The sequence below is a fragment of the Ictalurus punctatus genome, chromosome 27, assembly GCF_001660625.3.
Source record: "Ictalurus punctatus breed USDA103 chromosome 27, Coco_2.0, whole genome shotgun sequence".
NCBI lineage: Eukaryota > Metazoa > Chordata > Actinopteri > Siluriformes > Ictaluridae > Ictalurus > Ictalurus punctatus.
Genome location: NC_030442.2, coordinates 1,277,355 through 1,297,500, shown reverse-complemented (window position 1 = coordinate 1,297,500; position 20,146 = coordinate 1,277,355). Strand labels below are relative to the sequence as shown.

At 41.3% G+C, this 20,146-nt stretch overlaps 1 protein-coding gene across 1 annotated transcript in view; it reads left to right on the top strand.

Moving 5' to 3' along the window:
• Positions 1–20,146, top strand: part of pth2rb (parathyroid hormone 2 receptor b) — a gene marked incomplete at its 5' end in the record, with an annotated part of 33,427 nt that overhangs the window by 5,130 nt on the left and 8,151 nt on the right. Inside the window, 8 exons of the mRNA XM_017458368.3 lie at positions 6–116; positions 1,931–2,046; positions 2,252–2,349; positions 6,353–6,536; positions 6,744–6,897; positions 9,711–9,771; positions 9,962–10,028; positions 15,582–15,676. Coding sequence (XP_017313857.2) covers positions 6–116; positions 1,931–2,046; positions 2,252–2,349; positions 6,353–6,536; positions 6,744–6,897; positions 9,711–9,771; positions 9,962–10,028; positions 15,582–15,676 — 886 coding nt within the window. The remainder of the gene's footprint in view (positions 1–5; positions 117–1,930; positions 2,047–2,251; positions 2,350–6,352; positions 6,537–6,743; positions 6,898–9,710; positions 9,772–9,961; positions 10,029–15,581; positions 15,677–20,146) is intronic.

Genomic DNA, 20,146 nt, shown 5'->3' with positions numbered 1-20,146 from the left:
TGTAGATGATGTGTGCGCCCCTGGATGGGACGGGCTCATTTGCTGGCCTCAGGGTTCTTTAGGGACTCTCACCAAAGTGCCGTGCCCCAGATACATCTACGATTTCAATCACAACGGTAACTTTAATAGTTTTGTGTTCCGGTCATAAATGTTTAATTTACTGGTTCTTAGTCACATACCACGTAATTCCTCATGCTACCTCTTAAATATATAAATAGATAAATATAGAATGTAGATTGTCTGCTTTGTGCTGCAGAAGAAAGAATTTTATGAAATTTGGGAATAGCTTTAGTGAAAGATTCCACATTTGTGCTTGTAAGTTTGTGAACCCTTTAGAATTTTTTTACATTTCTGCATGAACGCAACCTAGAACATCATCAGATTTTCACACAAGTCCTAGAATCAGATGAAACGAACCCAATTAAACAAATGAGACAAAAATATTATACTTGATCATTTATTTAGTGAGGGAAATGATCCAATATTACATATCTGTTACATATTACATGTCATACCTCTAGGATTAGCAGTTAATCTGAAGGTGAGATTAGAGTCAGGGGTTTTCAATCGATGGGATGATGATCAGGTGTGAGTGAGTGAGTGAGTGAGCGTCCTGTTTTATTTAAAGAACAGGGATGTATCAGAGTCTGAACATGTGTTTGTGGAAGTAGAAGGAGATTTCTGAGAACCTAAGAAAAAGAATTGTTGATGCTTATCAGGCTGGAAAAGATCACAGAACCATCTCTAAAGAGTTTGGACTCCACCCATCCACAGTCAGACAGATTTTTTTGTGTACAAATGGAGGAAATTGTTACTCTCCCCAGAAGTGGTCTACCAAATGGAATAGCCTGTGGGGTCACAAAGGAGCCCTTCTAAGTACATCTAAGTAACTAAAAGCCTCTCTGACATTGTCTAATGTTAATGTTCATGAGTCCACCATCAGGAGAACACTGAACAACAACAGTGTTCATGGCAGGGCTGCAAGGAGAAAGTCTCCGCTCTCCAAAAAGAACACTGCTGCCCTTCTGCAGTTTGTTAAAGATCACATGGACGAGCCAGAAGGCTAATGGAAAAATGTTTTGTGGACGAATGAGACTAAAATATAATATTTTGGTTTAAATGAGAAGGATTATGCTTGGAGAAAGGAAAACACTGCATTCCAGCATAAGAACCTTATAACATCTGTGAAACATGGTGGTGGTAGTATCAGGGTTTGGACCCGTTTTGCTGCATCTGTTCCAGGACGACTCGCCATCACTGATGGAACAATGAATTTCGAATGATAGCAGCGAACTCTAAAGGAAAATATCAGGACATCTGTCCATGAACTGAATCTGAAGAGAAAGTGGGTCATGCATCAAGACAATGATCCTAAAGACACGAGTCGTTCTACCAAAGAACGCTTAAAGAAGAATAAAGTGAATGTTCTGGAACGACCGAGTCAAAGTCCCGACCTTAATCCAGTAGAAATGTTGTGGAAGAACCTGAAGCGAGCAGTTCATGTGAGGAAACCCACCAACACCCCAGAGCTGAAGCTGTTCTGTACTGAGGAACGGGATAAAACTCCTCCGAGCCGACGTGCAGATGATCAACACTTACCCCAAACGTTTATCTGCAGTGATTACTGCACAAGCGGCTCACACCACATACTGAAAGCAAAGGTGCACATACTTTTACCCCTGACAGATATGTAATATTGGATCCTCAATAAATAAATGACCAAGTATAATATTTTCGTCTCATTTCTGTAATAGTTTTAGGTCATATTTATGCAGAAATGCAAAAAAATTCCAAAGGTTTCAGAACCTTTCAAGCACCACTGTAAACGGGTGTGTCCAATATAATACACACACGTTTATAGAATGGTTGTTGTATACTTAAGTTCACACTGCTAAGTACTTGTCCAGTGTTCATGTGTCTTTTCTCGTAGGCTATGCATACCGTAAGTGCGATGTCAATGGAACCTGGTTCTCGCTGGAGAACAGAACCTGGGTAAACTACTCTGAATGTCTGTGGTTCCTGACACCAGGCAAGGAAAGAGGCAAGGTATAGCTATATTTTACAAGGTTCAGAGTAGGTTTCCTAATAGTTGTTTTTAGAGACACAAATCAAGTGGGCGGGCGGCTGGGGGGGGGGGCGTAGAAAACATCTCATGAAATCTGACAGGTATGCAGAACCAATGCTTATTAGAATCACACGGTAAAATACCACTATATACCCTATCTGTCTTTTTCTTTTTGAATGTTCCCAGAGGGACTTTTTTGAGAAACTGCACATCATGTACACTGTTGGCTATGCTGTATCCTTCAGCTCCTTGCTGGTAGCCATTTTTATCATCGGCTACTTCAGGTACTACTCACTGGAATGGCTGTGGTGCTGTTTGTCCTGTACTTGCTCCGTAACTTTGAGTCTTTCATCCATATTATGGTGTCCAACATCAAAGCACCCATTTGTGCCATTGTTCGTTATGCCATATCTCGTACATCACAAGACGTCATGTACATTACAATGTATATTCCACATGATATAATCACCATGGAGATGGCGCTGCATTGTTTCTTTTATTTCATTTCTTTCTGGAATAATAGAAACGTGAGCTTGTAAAAATGCATTTTTCATGGGAACGCATTTCTCATAAATGCACCTGAAGAGGCACTGGTTTGTTTGAGAGCCCTGAAATGGAGGTTCGTTGACTCATTTCATGCATTACTGAGAACAGTTTCTTTCATTTCCTCATTTTAGTTTTTCGAAATCTATTAAAAAATATATGTGACAGAACATCAAAGTGTAGGAAATCATTTTTCACTGCGTACAATCGGTGAAATTCCACATATAGGGGCAGTTGTGACAGTGAATAGGGAATAATAGGGGCATTTGATTGACTAAGTATCTAAAAACAATATCATAAATAGGTATATAGTCATCTAAGGGAGAATATTTACATATGTATCATAATGCATAAACAGTACATATAAATATACATACTATTTACATATGTCAGAAACATATACATAGCCTATTACATATATATGCGTACATACATCTGTTTCAAATTTCATCAAATGTACAGTCCATAAATAGTTGGAAATTATTTTAGCTGTCAAACCACAGCATATAGGAGTTGAAATCAAATAACGTGCAGACCTTCAGCTTTAATTTGACGGTATTTACATCCAAATCGGGTGAACAGTGTAGGAATGACAGCATGTGTGGTCCCGCCTTTATGTGCGGTGTGACTGTGGGTGTGAATGGGAACAGGTGTGTCTGATTAGAACTCTTGAGAAGGTCAACGTGTATGTGCGTGGGAAGTGTAGTCCTCTTCGGCCATGTTTGTAGTTGGTGGTGCATTCTGGGAAATGGAGTCGCTGGTTTGCTATGATATGGCACAAATGCTTCAAAACTCATTTGACGGCACTTGAGTTGAAATGGACAATAAACAAAAGCATACTGCAAAAGCAATTCAAAACTCTTTAAGGCAAAGAAGTCCAACTGAATCCAACTGAGCGTGCATTTCACGTGCTGAGGGCAAAAACACCCCGAGAACAGGCAGGAACTGAAGACGGCTGCGGTTAAGGCCTGGTAAAGCACTACCAGGGAAGAAAGCCATCGTCTGGTGATGTGTATGGATTCCAGACTTCATGCAGTCATTGACTGCAAAGGAATTGCAACTGATATAAAGATGGTAGTTTAATTTATGATTGTTAGTTTGTGCAATTGGCACCCTGTCCAGGGTGTACCCCGCCTTGAGCCTGATGCTTCCTGGGATAGGCTCCAGGTTCCCCCGTGACCCCGAAGAAGGATAAGCGGTATAGAAGATGGATGGATGGATGGATAGTTTGTGCAAGTACTTTTGGTCCATTAAAAGGGGGGCATATGAAATGCTCTTTAATTCCTACGCCGTTCACCCGATTTGGATGTAAATGCTATCAAATAAAAGCATTCATACATTATTTAACTTGAACTTCTATATCCTGTTGCAGACAGCTGAAAGAACAATAACGTTCTCACTGTACAAATATTGCTGTATTTTATCAAATAAAACACATGTATGTAGTCCACTTACATTTGGGTTCCTGTTCGGAGTACATAAATAGGAACATGGGGAAAGGGGTCTGTTAATTTTACAAATAGCAGCCTTACAGCACAGGTGGCTTCTGGGAGAAGATTCTCAGCTGTTTTGCCAAAAAACATTGCTATGAGTTTTAATAGGATGCAACAGGGCATTTAAACGGAAAACCATACATATATATATATATATATTTTAAATACTTTCGCTTTACTTCTATCCTCAGTTATCTTTTGTTTGAAGCTAGTAGTTTGAAAGTCTTATGTCATTGCAGCCTAAGCTAACAAATAGTATTATTGATTACCTTGTTAACGACCATGGCCACATCCTGAGATTTATTGTCCTTGCTGAGAGCAATTGTGTAGATAATGGCCAATTTAACTTATACACACAGATGACTGCCAAATTAACAAAAACTGGTGGCTCTGTTATATTGTGTAGGGGCATTAGGAACACTTTACAATACTGTTCAACAATCCATAGGTAACTATGCAGGAACGAATGCGTGGTTCTTCATTAACATTTATATTATTCCTATTAGATAGTTGGTACTATAGTTATTATATGCCATAGTAGTTCTACAGGAGAATTGTAAGACTCAGTAATTACTGCTTAAGGTTCAATTATATAATTACTGCATAGTTAATAGTGAACGCCTACAAACATACTTACTGAGTAATTAACTAGTAGTTAATCGTAATAAGATATCTGTGGAGTAGGGGCAGCTGGCAACTCAACCGACTAATCTCTAAGAAAGACACCAAGTATTTACCATAACGTCAACAAAAAGAAGACCACGATGGGCCCTCTGAGAGGCGGGGTGAAAGATGGGCCTTATGGGATGGATCATACAGAAACAACAGGAATGAATGAGTTTAGATAATGAGAGGAGTCTGTGGATATGTGGGTGTGGGTGGGAAATGGTGACCACATTCAGGGGACTACGGATCCACTAGAGAAGGTGGTGAGGTGAGAGAGAGAGATAGAGATTCAGCAAATGGTGCAACTGCGGAGACTACTGTGAAGGAAATGGAGGAAGGCAACACCAGGTGAGAAAGAAGCTCTCAAAGTGTTGTAGAAAGACAAGCTGGCCTTTGGAGGGCTGAGTGCATCTGAAAGCACAGGAAGAGAAAGGAGAATGAATGAGCAAACTTCTAAAAAAAAAAACCCATTCAAGCATGCCAGAATGATGTTGGAGAAGCAAAGAGTGGGAAGACCAGGGAGGAGTTGGAAGGATACAACAGACAGCAGTATTGCGACTCATCAAGAAATGAGCCATTAGGTTTGCCAGGACATGTGCGTCATCCAGCCCTACCCGTATCCCAGGCCAAGCATGAAAAGAAAGATCTGCACGTCATTTGGCTTGACCAGGCAAACACATATGGATTAGTACCACATCAGCCCACCAACTAGCCACCCAGTTCTTCCACATGCCTGACAGAATCTGGAGCCTTGTCTCACATTACTTCAAGGATATGCAGATGATCTTTGCCCTCCAAGATTTCACTACCAGATGGCAGAATTTGGAGGTAGGAATCACCATGGAATGCTCAATCTCCCCCATTTTGTTTGTGGCCACCTTCAAGGTAATACTCATTTGAGCAAGACAGATAGTGGGAGGAGTCATATTACCATCTGGACAGAAACTGCGGAGGAAGTGGGAAGGCCTGTATGGTTTTGGTTGTGATAGGTATGTTGGCAAGGCTGAAGGAGGAGCGGGGCAATCCTATGGGCACTGGAGGATGTGCGACAGGCGTTAATGCTATAGCAGGTTAACATTTACCTGTGTAATTAATGTTACTGAAGAACTACTCATTCATTCCTGCGTAGTTCCTGTAAAGTTACCTGTAAAGTGTTACAGGTTATTCTGACTTTCTTATCATCTATGATAATGAGTTCTATCCTCACGTTAGTGGTCTCTTCTAGATTGACCCCATCCCTATCCTCAGGGTACAATGGCTCACTGAATAGTTTGATGAGGATGAAAATTCTGCTATGGCCTCACACTTACCATCTGTCAACCCAACTGAACCCCTTCAGGAGATTTTAGAATGACCTGTTAGACATAGCGTTCCACTACCATCATCAAAACATCAACTGAAGGAATATCTTTTGGAAGAACACTGTTCCTCCAAGTCAAAGCATGTTGATGTAAATTTGGCGCCCATCTGTACTGCCATACAACAAGTATATCCGTGTATATCTACGGAAAGTGTTTCCGAAGCCGTGTGAACTGAACTACCGGATTACAAGATGGTAAAAGCATATCATTTATTCTCTTCGCAGGCGTCTTCACTGCACCAGAAACTATATTCATATGCACCTGTTTGTGTCCTTCATGCTGCGTGCCGTCAGCATTTTTGTGAAGGACCTGGTGGTGGATGCCAACGGCGGCATGCAGCAGTATGATGCCGTGCTCATGGACAACATCAATGTGGTTTCCATTAGCCCTCTGGACAAGACTCAGTATGTAAGTTGTTGTTTGTTTTGTTTTTTGTTTTTCATTTTGAATGCGAACATTGAGCACAAACTCATATGTCACTATTGCTGTTGCTGCTGAAAATGAATCAAGATATGGGATACATAATGAATATTGACTGGTACCTCTACAGAGTTTTATTTCTTGATTATACCGAGGAGAACAACACGGCAAAACAGAAATGAACTCTTTTTGCAGGTCGGCTGTAAGATCACTGTGCTGCTGTTTATCTACTTCCTGGCCACAAACTACTACTGGATCCTGGTGGAGGGACTTTACTTACACAGCCTCATTTTCATGGCCTTCTTCTCGGACTCCAAGTACCTCTGGGGCTTCACACTTATAGGATGGGGTGAGTGTGTGTGTGTGTGTGTGTGTGTGTGTGTGTGTGTGTGTGTGGTTTAGAAGAAGCTCATAACTAGCTCGAGCTAGGCTACTTTGCCAGTTGTTTGTGTTTTTCCCACATTCTATATAACTTGTTAAGGGTGTTCTATGCAGGTGTGAGAACTGGTAGTACACCGTGAACCCAGCCAGCTTATTGTGAAGTCAGGAATAAAGCTGGAGGCACTTTCACACTCCTACTCTCTTTCCTTTTCTTTCATTATATTCTCTGACTCGCTTTTTCCTCTCATCACAGACACACAATATATGTTAAAGATATCAGTTTAAAAGTAATTTCCTGAATCAGTCTGTGCTTTATATGTGCACCCCTTCCTTCTCCCACTCACCCACCCCCACCTTTTCATTTTTTCCCCCTCTCATCTTTTCAGTCACTGTTATTATTATTATTATTATTATTATTATTATTATTATTATTAAATCCCATTTTTTTATTCTTCTCATTGTACAACAGTGCATGTCATTCATCCTGTCCCGAACATCTCATTTTGTCCTGTTCCCGAGCTTTCTCTCCAACATCTTGCCTGTTTGCTCTGATTACAGGCTGCCGCTTATGATTTCTCATTTATTGCCAGTTTCTGTTTGATACACAGCATCACCTCTGAAACTGAACTGATCGCTTTGAAGTGCAAATGTTCAGAGGAATGCATTCGTTAGTCTTCTTTAACTAGCGGTCTGAACGCCAATATGCAAGCCATGCAAGTCGTCGCACGGTTCCAGCAACAGGCCTTGAATAAATAAAGGTTGTATCCTCAAATCATTTGTCACGTAATATATTCATTGAAAGCCCATAATTCTTGTCAGAAATAATGTCTCGTAAAAAAAATAATACTTTAATTAAAATGAAACACATCTTGCCTTCATTAAGCGTATGTTGGAGCGCTAAATGCTAGTAACAGCTACCTAGCTACAGCTGACCAAAATAAGACAAAACAATATTCAATTAAACCCATAATAGATTTGAGCCAAAACCACACCCATGATGATTGAGAAATTCTTATATTCGATAAGAAAAGAAGACAAACCTAGTCACTTCTTGAAAACATATTGCCTGAGCAGATCATTTTGAGAGGTTTCCCCCAGTGAGTTGGTTAAAGCCATAGTGTTTTTTCAGGAGACTTGTACAATATGAGACTCCTTCCATTTGTTTGAGGTGAGCTTATGCCTCATTGAAGGCTTTGTGCCTCCTCACGGTGTCAGGGAAGCGAGTTCACATTTATAAAATATCTACTTTTCGTAATTCTTTTGCATGACCTCCTATGTGAACAATTGCTTGTCAATGAAGTTATTGATACAAATGGTAACTGGCTGTAATGGCTGGTTAAGGGGCAGGTTTGGGATCTAGCCTGTGATGGTATCCTTCCAGCTTGAACTGACTGTGCTTGGCCTCAATTTGCCAGATTTCAGGCAGCCAAATTGTCTCTGAATCAAGCCAAATCATCTCAGAGTTCTGTAGAAGATTAAAGCTCTGGCACTCGCACTTATCGTGTCCACTACATCCTCTGCCATGCCCTGCAATTTTCTCTTCGCCATTTTTTTTAAAACTTGGTTCCTAGTCGTGATTGGAGGTTTCTAAACGTCCAGTCTGCTCTTGGCAGACTGCTCTTCTTCAGTTTAGGCGTGAAGGTTTTTAAAGTCCTCACCAAGGGTTTGTAGAGTTGACAGCACGGTCTAATTTATCCTGGATGTCTTTGGAAAACATCCTGAAAGCTATTTGCAGACCCGGGTTACTCTAGCAGTAGCCTGCTGAGTACTAATGCTGAAAGCAGCCATTAGTCTCTCCATTTTTTTAAACTCTGGTTTGTTTGTTTTTTGTTTTTTTAGGTATTTTGCTGCTAGAACTGAGAAAGTAGTTTTCAGTGCTCATTTTGTGCCCTAGTCATTTATCTTCCATACTTTCCATGTTTTTGACCTCAAAGCTGAAATGAATCAGCTGAATGGTGACAGCTTCCTAAATGTAAACATTACCTGTCATGTAAAAAATGTTTGGGTTTTTTTTGTTTTTTTCCCCTGAGAGTTGTTGACCTTTGGTCTATTTTTCACTATCTGTAAGATTCCAGAATAGTTTACTTGTATAAGTAATAATACAAATTTCTACACATCACACATTCAAAATCAAAGTTATTAGGCAGACAGTGGTCAAACACAGGATTAGCATCAAACAGGAAGTCACAAAATAGTCAAAGGTCACAGTAAACCCAGCTCACAACTTGATTGAATGGCAAGACTTCGCAATAAGCAACTGAAAAAAATATGCTTATGTCGTGATCAAACCAGGAAGTGAACATGAAATGAACGACTAAGTAGCATTCTGTAAATGGTGACCTCTGTCCCATGGGAAGGGGCACACTCCTGGGTTTCCTGGGCTGTTGTGACAGTAGTATCTTTCAAGCGGGAAAACTGAGTAAAGACAAGAGTCAAGATAGGGAGAAGAGTCAGTTGCAAACTCCTACATAGTTGCCTGGGGAAGCCCAATGCCGAACCCCCTTATGGAGCTCAGTTCAAGCGAAAAGTCTCTGGAAGTCTGTCATTTTGTCCGAAAATCATTCACTAAGCCTGGCGAAGCCCAATACCGAACCCCCTTATTGCTCATGTGCTTTATTTATTGTGCTGGAAAAATGATGAAGGTTGGCAGGTTTGTTGTGAGACCATGTTGGTTTGGTCAGTTACTGCTCTATGTGTGTGTGTGTATATATATATATATATATATAAGTTTGTACATGTGTTAATAATAATAATGCTTTGTATTTGTGTGTGCTTGTGCAGGCGTTCCCGCTCTCTTTGTTTCAGCTTGGGCCGTGGTCAGGGCTATTTTGGCAGATGCACGGTATGGATCTTTAACGCACTGACACACACGTATGCACATAAACACACATGCACCCTGTCACGTGCACGCAGACGCACGCAGTGCTCACACAGACGCCGTGCTCTGCATTATTAGCTGCAGAGCAGTTTGTTATTGTGAATTTAAACTCGTACTTTCTCCTCATATCGTTCACTATATTTCCTTCTCCCAGGTGCTGGGAGCTGAGTGCAGGCAATATTAAGTGGATTTACCAGGTCCCTATTCTGACAGCAATTGGAGTAAGTAATAAACGAGTTTAATTTTAAGTGACTTATTGCTGATTAGAAGGTCAGAATCAGTGACCTTGCGTTCAGCTCACAGTTAAAGCTGCCATGCACCAAAAGTTCAGTTTTTGCGAGACTGTTTTCTGCTTTCGTTACGACTGTTTGCTGAGGCTTAAAAAGATTCACAGCGCTTATTAACACAGATGTTTGGTAGCCAGATTTATTCAGAGTACAGATTTATTTCATGATCGTTATTTAAATACGTACAGAATTCGCTTATCTACGTATTAGAGCAATAGAGCTTCCTGAACATTCCTCCAACAGAACACATTAGATCCATAATCGATAGGCATGTTTTTATTTTATTATTTACATTTATATTTATATACATATATTGTTTTTGAGTTATTGAGGTTTGGATTAAACCCATTCAGTTCAAGCGACGGGCCAAACAGGCTAACATCTACAGTATAAAAGTTCAATAATAAATGTAACGACTTTGACGATGCTTGGTTGTGATTTTAACAAATAATAATTAAAATAATACATCATGGATCGCCATGGCTACGCTTCACTGACCTCTGAACGTCGTTAACGGGGTTTTGTTTCAGCGGTAAAGCGTGCTAAACTTACAGTTCATTATCATCTCTTTCTCATTACCTGCTAAACTGAAATGAGGAACAACGACGTGTATGAGTAAGTAATGAAAATGGAAAAGGTTACTGCTCAAACAATGTTCCATGTACAGTACACATCTGTAGGGTTTTCAGAGGATTAGCGCATGCCACTATTTTGTCCGACGGCCCAGAATTCCTAGCTATGGCTCTTTCTACATGCACCCCATTAACCCATGACTCAGCTATTATATATAATGTGTTTATAACTCTCTCAGTTATGATCTGTCCGACACATTCTGGTCTTCATCAATAGACTAAACATCTACGCTCTTATTTTAACACACAACACACGCTGTATATCATTAAAAAATAAAGAAACGTGATAAATTGATACGCTCTATATGTGATACACTGAGTAGGCTGCTGTAAGGAAAGAGTAAATGTTTTAGTTTAGGACCGACTTACTGTGGAAAATGTATTGATTATGTCTGAATGCGTTAGACATGCTTGAGGAACGAATTTATTTATAGGTACCGACTACTGTAGCTATTGTAAATAAATTTTAAATGAATTTAACGCCTTGAGAATAGTGTGTATTATATATTATATATGTATATAAACAAAATGACTTAAACCTTGTTGAAAGCCACTAAATTGAACTGAATTAAATTAAACTAAATTGGCTCGCAGACGGCTTGTTTCATTCTCTCTCTCTCTCTCACACACACACACACACACACACACACACACACACACACACACACACACACAAGGATGCTGCAGATCCTTAATATGTTGTTAATTAAGTAATTACCCACACAGGGTAGCCGCCAATTTTCAAAGTACGCTTTAATTGAAATGTTTGCTTTTGTGTCCACAATTAAAAAGCTGGCTAGAGATAATGAGGGATCAATTTGGTGAGGCACTTTTTCACCGATGGAAGAAGGAACACGGGTCCAGGAACGGTTTAATTGTTGAATTTCACCCAGTTTGGCTTGCTTGTACCGTTGCAGCAAACAGAAAAAGGCTAATGATCAAAGCTAGACATAAAAACCTAATAAACAGCCTAGATCAGGCGTGTCGAAATCGGTTTGAGGTAACGGGGCCGCGTTACATTCGGACTGGACCGAAATAAGAGAAGAGTTTAATAGAACAATAAAACATCAGGAACGGATAACAAATGAACGTGCCTTGTACCCAGCATTCCTGGGATTGGCTCTGGATCCACCGTGACCTTCATCAGGATGGATCCCGCGTTACTGGAGATGAATGATGAACATATGGACAGACTGCAATACGTTCAACAAATTTATATACAGTACACCCTCACACATCGATACCGACCGTTGAGGGATTAAGTAAGCATCAGATTTGTGGGTGGAAACATGCTGTTGATGAGAGCGGTCAGAGACGAATGAACAGAATGGTTTGAGCAGAACGGAAGGCTGCAGGAACTCAAATAAAGACTCTTTACGTCTGCGGTGAGGAGAAGAGCATCGCAGAACACACAGCGCACTGAAGCGTCTTTAGGGCTGGGGTTGGGGTTAGGGTTAGACCATACCGAATCCTCACTGTTAAAGAGCTGTTAAAGTAAACACCTTAGAACGTGCCACCTTTTGTCTGAGCCCGCCCATTTTTCAAGTGATCAAAAATATTGGAACACGTGACTGATGGATGTTTTTCGTTACCCAGGTGTGTCCTGTTAGTTTGATTGTTTAATAATTAATAGGTTTTAATGTCTACTCTTGGTTTGAGCCCTGGGTTTTACCCGTGAAGACTTTTTTGTTGTTAAAAAGGATAAACCAACATGAAGACCAAAGAGCAGTCCTGATGGGCCACGGAGGGACGTATCAGGGGACATGAGGTTGTTAGGGCAGTTAGCCCCGGATATTACTGTAAGGACTCCCCGAGACAATGTCGTCCCAAGTTTTTAGTCTTCTCTGGTCAGCAAGCTGTCACAGGGCAATGAAAATCTGATGTTTTCCCTCCAACAGAATGTGGAGGAGTTAACATCACTAAAAGACCATCTAGCAGTGTGGAAACTACTGCCAAATGTGTCTCCATGGGTCCTGTCCACCATAGAAAAGGGTTAAGGGTCCAGTTCAGAGCTTGACCCCCCCCCCGGTTCAGAGGTGTGCTCACCACAGTAGTCAGCACAGAGCAGATCCTGACGTTAGCGCAGGAAGTAAGATCCCTCTTGGACAAAGGGGCCATAGAACATGTGACCCATTCCCTGAGAGAGGGAGGTTTTCACAGCCGTTATTTCCTGGTCCGCAAAAAATAGAGCAGTATGCGGCCGATTTTAGATCTGCGTCATCTGAACTGTACTCCTCAGACATACAGGTTCAAGATGCTGACGCTCACACTTATCGTTCCACAGATTCAGTTCGAGGACTGCTTTCTGAGGACAGGTCTAAAAGATGCATATTTCCACGAATAAATATTGCCCAGTCACAGTACGTCCCTGAGGTCTGCGTTTGGAGGCAACACGTACCAATATCGGGTTCTTCCCTTCGTGTTAGCGTTATCCCCTCACATCTTCACCAAAGTGCGTGGATGTCATTCTGGCTCCATTGCGACTCCAGGGCATCCGTGTACTAAACTACCTGGACGACTGGTTAATTCTAGCACGATCCAGGGAACTTGCGATTCAACATCGAGATGCCGTACTTGCCCACGTGAGGAGCTTGGGGCTCGTTCCCTTCTCAGGAAACAGGGTTACATGTCTAACCCGGACGTTTCCATTTGCCGTCGTTTAGCCTTCAGCTGCATGCCATTTCCCTTTACTTAAAACGTTCCATAAAACGTCGGGCAGCTCTTGATCTCATTCTTTAATGCATGTCTGCACCTTTTGTACGAGTCCCTCAATAGTCCTCAGTGTGAAGATATGGATCTCGAAATCATAAAGAATGTGCAGGAGCTGGAGGATTTTTCGGAAGAACAGTGGGCAGTTTAACTGCTCAGGACAAACAAGGGACTCAAGCGTATGCGAACTTTTCAACAGGTTCATTTCATTTTCATTCAGTTATGGCATCTTGATTCTCTGGTTTTCTCTCAAAAAACAAAGAGGTCAAATTGGCTATGCAAAAATGCCCCTAGGTGTGAATTCATGTGTGAAGGTGTGTGTGCTGTGTACTTGATGTCCTGCGAAGGACTGCTGTCCCATTCAGGGTGTGTCCCCACCTCATGCCCAGTGTTTCTGTGATAGGTTCCTGACCATGAAAAAGCAGTTACTGGAGACGAATGAATGAATTACTGATACAATTGTTAAATAAAATGCTATAAAATTAAAACAGGTGTTATAGTTCATTACCCCTGTGTAGGATAGGCAGTGCAGAAGCTGGATGGATGGATTATAGTTTGTTGTGTGTGTATGCATGGTAAAAGAATAATAATAATGTAGCATAGTCGATCATTTGATTGACAGATGGAAATGTTTCCATGGTGCTTCTTCAAGGCCTCTGCTACCTAAATCTCTCTTCTTTCAAGTAAATAAAGAAAAAGTCGAGCACCCACACGCCAATAACTTCAAGTCATGTCTCCAAATGGTGGCTCGGTGGTTAAGGTTCCGGCCAGCTAATTATAAGGTTCCTGCATGGGTGCTCACCTTCTTCTTTCTTAACTTGAAAGAAGACATTTCGCCTGCAGTTTTATCTCAGTGTGTCATCACATTCAAAAGTTTGCTTTAAAATCGCATCACGGAATCGTATAAACACAGAATTGCAAATCAGCCGATCAGAACGCGAGCCACGTGTACACCCGGAGGTACCGGTAGGCGGAAGACGAGGCGCTCGATGCCGAGTTTGCTTTGACAGATACACAGTATGAAGCATTTTCGGTAGCAGAAGGTCACCGCTTCAGACCTCACAACCATTAATCTGTCCAAATTACTCCCATATCCTTGCTGAGATGTCGCCCCAATACATGCTGCTTTTGTATTCATAAGACAGGCATCTGTTCTAATGAGGACTTCTACCGAGACCTAATAAGCATAATTACATTGCTTTCTCCACCGACTTTGATTGAAATATTCAAATCTAATTAATTTCACAGCTAAAAGTAAGTGAGAATAAACCGACTCCTGTCAAAATGTATTCAAGAACAACACATCATGCTTCACTAAAATCAGTTTGTACCTCACTTTAATGTTGTGGAACGTCCGTAACTGCAAATCAGTTCCTTTTATCTCTTCTCTTATAGCAGCATCAAATACTCATTCCCTCTCTATTCTGATGTTTCATACATAAACGTGAAGCTCTTGACCAGTATCTGCAGGATTGTATGGATTGTGCTGCTGTCACCTGATTCGTCAATCAAACTAGGGATTGTGAAGCTGCTCTGATGAGAACGGCACGTGATCTGGAACGATATGTTGAGGTGTCGAAGCTAGTGGGGAAGATGCTTTCCGCGTTTCGCGTCGGTTCCCAGTTGGAAAGGTGCAGGTGACGCGAAGGCGGAGTTCGGCCTTGAATTTGACCACGCATTTTGAATCATTAATGGCTTTACAGACTGATGTGCAGTGGGTGTTTGTATTACTCTGGAGGGTTTCAGGTTTTAAAGCTCTCCGATCGTATTACTTCTAAATGAAATACCAGCACTAACTTGATTTATCTCATTCAGCCTGGACATAATTGTGCGTAAATTGAATTAAAATGAATAAAGAATCAATCAGAGTAATCACATGCGCAGCATTCAACAGGTCGCTTAATGCAGAGCAACTCAGTGAAGGAGTTGTAGACTTTATTAACCCCACCCCCCACCCCCCCAACACAGAAAAAAAACACATCCTTATGCTAGTACAACTAGGACTGATTTCAGTTTTTGTGATTTTGTTTTTGTGCAGATTTATTGACTTTTTGCGGGCTGTTTGTGCTTTTAAGAACGGTACCATCCATGTGTGCTCAATAAATAGCACTTAAAAGTTGAACTTGTCATTGTGTTTTCCTCGCAGCTCAACTTTATTCTGTTTGTGAATATCGTGCGAGTTCTGGCCACCAAGATCCGAGAGACGAACGCGGGCAGATACGACACTCGCAAGCAGTACAGGTAAAAGTCAAAAGTACTTTATTAATATTATTATTACTAAACTAACGGTGAACATGTGATGGACTGAAATGTTAAATATTTTACTAACATATACAACATAAAGTGTGTTAATGAAGTGTTGGGCCACCATGAGCTTCCAGAACAGCTTCAGTGTGCCTTAGAATCTCTGGAACATGGAAGAGATAAACACTAAACGTTATTCCCTCAGTTGGTGACGTGATGATGGTGGTGGAGAACGCCGTCACTACAAAAACACATCGCTACACAATCTTTCACCGGTGTTCATTTGGCTTGATATTTGGACTGTGACATCAAACCATTCAGAGAGCCCTTGGGCCCTGGGAATGGGGGCGGGGTCAGGATAGAAATGTGTCATCATAGGCGAAAGGGGATCAGTTTGATGAATTTTGGGTTGATGTGTTGTGCACCAAAACCATGCCAGCAAAATAAAGACTGTAAACACCCCCCACAGCAGAACATAGCCCCAGATCTCTATTTTCCCACTGAGACCGACCGCTATGTTCTTCAGGAGAAACGATGGGATCATTACGGGATAAATTAGCAGTTTAAAGTTGCCAGGCAATTCAGATTTAAAAAGCAAATAAAATATAGCTTAAAATAGCTAGTCTCAAACTCCAGTGGTTATATATTATAAATATTTTTAGAATGATATATGATTAGAATGATAATTATCAGGGTGCAACAAATCTGACCCCTCTGTGTCATCTAGTGTAGGCAAAAACAAGGTGTATTGTAACTGTCAAAGCTTTACCCTATCATTGAGAATTTACGCTTGACAGTTTATGACAACATAATTGACCGTACTGTCTGTTTTGGAGGGTCTGTATGTCTCGTTTTCCTCTCGTTGTGGCTGCTGTGAGCTCATTTACATGCAGAGCAGGAGAATTAATCTGGGTCTTCAAGAACAATTCATCCTGTGATGTTGCATAAGCTGCTCTTTAAACTCATGTGGATGTTGGCCTTCATGTAGTTCAGAGGACGCGCGTTAACCTTCATCTTTCGGGTAGTCGCTGTGCATGAGCAAATGTGTGACTAAACTGAGAGTACATTTGTTTAAATAAACAAATAAATAAATAAATGTAAAATGCATATAAAATAGTTTTGCCTGAGTATTTAGGGTCAGTGTGATGTTTGAAGATAAACCTGCATTCCAGTCTAATGTTATTTGCAGTTTCGTGTAAGTTTTTTTTTTTTTCCTTCAGAATGCCTTTGTACAGTACCCTCAACTAATATTGGCACCCTTGGTAAATATAAGCAAAGAAGGCTGTGAAAAATTTGTCCACATTGTTTAACCCTTTTGATCTTTTGTTTAAAAAATTCACAAAAAATACCCGGCTCTTGGCAAAGGGAGGGAGCACATCTAGCAAGTATTGACTAAAAGGGTGCCAATAATTGTTGCACACCTACATTTAACAAAGATTGATGTTTTTTTTTTTTTTTTTGATGAACCTGTGTTGTGTTTGCAGTTGTTTGATATCCATGAGAACAGAGTGTGTTTTGTGGATTTTTTAAACAAAAGGTTTTCACAGCCTTCTTTGCTCATTTCCCAAGGGTGCCAATATTAGTGGAGGGCTCTGTGCGAAGCCATTCTTAAGAAGAAGAAGAAAAAAAACTTACTCAAAACTGCAAATAACATTAGCCTGGAATAAAGGTTTATCTTCAAACATCACATCGTCACAAGCTGTTAGAAGGAACGTATGTGGGACTGCAGGCAGGGAAGATTTTGGCCAGCAGAAAAAAACGAAATATATTCACAGCACCAGTAGCCATAATGAGAATTGATCATGTCAACCATTTACCATCTTCCATCTTCTTTGCCACTTTTTTTTTTTTTTGTAGTAACAGACAAAACAGACTTTTTGTCATCATGAAGGCATGCTGTACAGATTTATTGGACTGGATTGCTTGGTCTGATAGTGAAACTCATTTGAAACCGTCGTGCCATTCTGAGCCACTGGTTCATTTTAATTGTGTGTTCAGAGGGATGTGAAATCGGGGAGGATGAGAGACATTGATTCATACATACACAGAGAGAATGATGTGGAAAATGACAGAGGATCAGTGAGATACTGATATGTTTCCATTGAATTGTTGGGAAGTTCACAGCATCATTGACATACTCTGTAATAAAAAGTTACTACATTTATTACTGTAGTGCACTGCAGGTACTTCCTGGATTCATGCGCAAAGTCAAAATTAGTCTGTTTCTATCTTTTGCTGTCTCAGTTGTTTAATTTCTGCTGGTCTACTAGTTTAAGACAGTAGGGCATTAATTTGGACATGTTTGGAAACCTTTTTTCATCCAGTGAGGCGTGAGACTGGTCAGTTGTTTCTGTTTTGCAGTTCTCCTTCGAAGCACTATCACATCGGATGTTGACGAGTTCCGGTCGCGTGTCTGGGGGTGATTTGTCACTGTCGAAAGACAGGGGGCATGATACAAGTTCAAGATCAGTCTCAGTTTTAGCAAAGTCTGTGAAGTGATGGGGAAACTCGGCATGCGGGTTGATCACGGTGTTACCGTACAGCTCAATGCGACATTGTCGTATCGGTGTGATTAGTGCGTCCAGCGTCGGAAAATTAGCCAGAGATCGGCTGCTTGTTTGTCTGGAGATCAACAAGTTTGGCCTGGGATGCTTTCACGGTGGTGTAATATTCATGCACAAATACATCCTTTCCCTGTAGTTTCAGAATTAGATTGCTCAGATGCCCCAGTATGTACACACTAAATGCAAAGTCGGCCAGTAACCGTATCGAGGAACTTTACTATCTCAGACACGGTGAGACACTGTGCCCAGGCTTAATGAGTCTTTATTGGTCACATACATTACAGCGCAGTGAAATTCTTTGCTCTTCGCATATACCAGTATGTTAGGAAGTTGGGGTCAGAGCGCAGGGTCAGCCATGATACAACGCCCCCTGGAGCAGAGAGGGTTAAGGGCCTCGCTCAAGGGCCCAACAGTGGCAGCTTGGCAGAGGTGACCCCGACCTTCCGATCAGTAACCCAGAGCCTTAATCGTCAAGCCACCACTGTTTCATCGAACAACTGAATGAATTTCCGATGTTTAAAACCCCATGCCCCATGTTTTACACCAAGGTTTACAACCACCTTGACACCACTTTCTATCTTCAGTGCACTTTTACTCCTGATGTGGTGTCATACAGTGAAGAAATATGAATTCCTTGGAGTTTGGGCGTCCTTGTTTTACACTGTCTTGAAATTTTATTAGCAGGCCTGTGTTTTTACTGGTTAGATTTGGCAGTTCATCTGTTGTGACGCTTGTCAGTTTTCTCCATGGGAGGTTCATTTTTTTCCAAGCAGGCAGACACCCTGTCATGTAAGTCCAAGCCCCTGGTTGTTCCCGTCACTGAAGTTCATCTGTTATTTCAATGTTTTCATTTATTCCTCTGACAGAAATCAAAGTATATCAACAGTCTCCACCACACAGTCTTTCACAAACTCCCCTTGCTAGGCTTTGTGATTTTATGTGCCACTATATAACTAGCCTTGGTTACATAGTGTTGAATAGAGTACTGTTTAGGAAATGTGCTTTTTGGGCTTTTACATTTGAAATCGAAATGATTCGACCCCCAGTGCAAACCAGGTTTATTGTCAAAATTTACAGACTTTCATCTGTTTGCAAGGAACATATCAAACTAAAGCCATCGAAGTAGTTCGACACGGCGAATATTTCAAGTGGTTTCCCCCAATTCAACTGAAAATGCAACTTATAATGATTTCCCCTGTTTCAAAATGATTCAACCTTTTCATGGCGAGCATCTTTAGAACTTAGAAGAGCACCCTTTCGATGTTATGACCTGCTGCTAACAAGATGCATATCCAGACAACAGCTTTTAACAGCATTCCTGAGGAATCTTCTCCCGTTCCTCGTGAGCAATGTCCTCCAGTTCAGTAATGTTCTTGGGTTTGCGTGCTGCAACCGCCTTCTTCACATCCCACCAGAGATTTTCTATGGGGTTCAAGTCAGGTGACTGTGATGGCCCTGTAGAATCTTCCAGAACTTCTGCACCCAAGCCTTGGTGGAATTTGATGTACGCTTGGGATCGTCGTCCTGTTGGAAGGTCTGATGACGCCCAAGCTTCAGCTTCCTCACAGACGGCATGATGTTTTCTCCTGGGGTTTCCTGATACTTCACTGAATCCATCTCACCTTCCACACGCTGCAGGTCTCCAGTGCCAGAGGAGGCAGAGCAGCCGCAGAGCATCACCGAGCCCCCACCATGCTCGACTGTGGACAGAGTGTTCTTTCTTCATTCTTCCTCCTCCAGACATACCTCTGATCCAACGTGCCAAAAAGTTCCAGTTTAGTTTCATCGCTCCACAGAACACAATCCCAAAACTTCTGTGGATTATTTATATGATTCTGAGCGACTTTTCTTGTGCTTTTGGGTCAGTAGTGGTGAACGTCTTGGAGTTCTGGCATGGAAACCT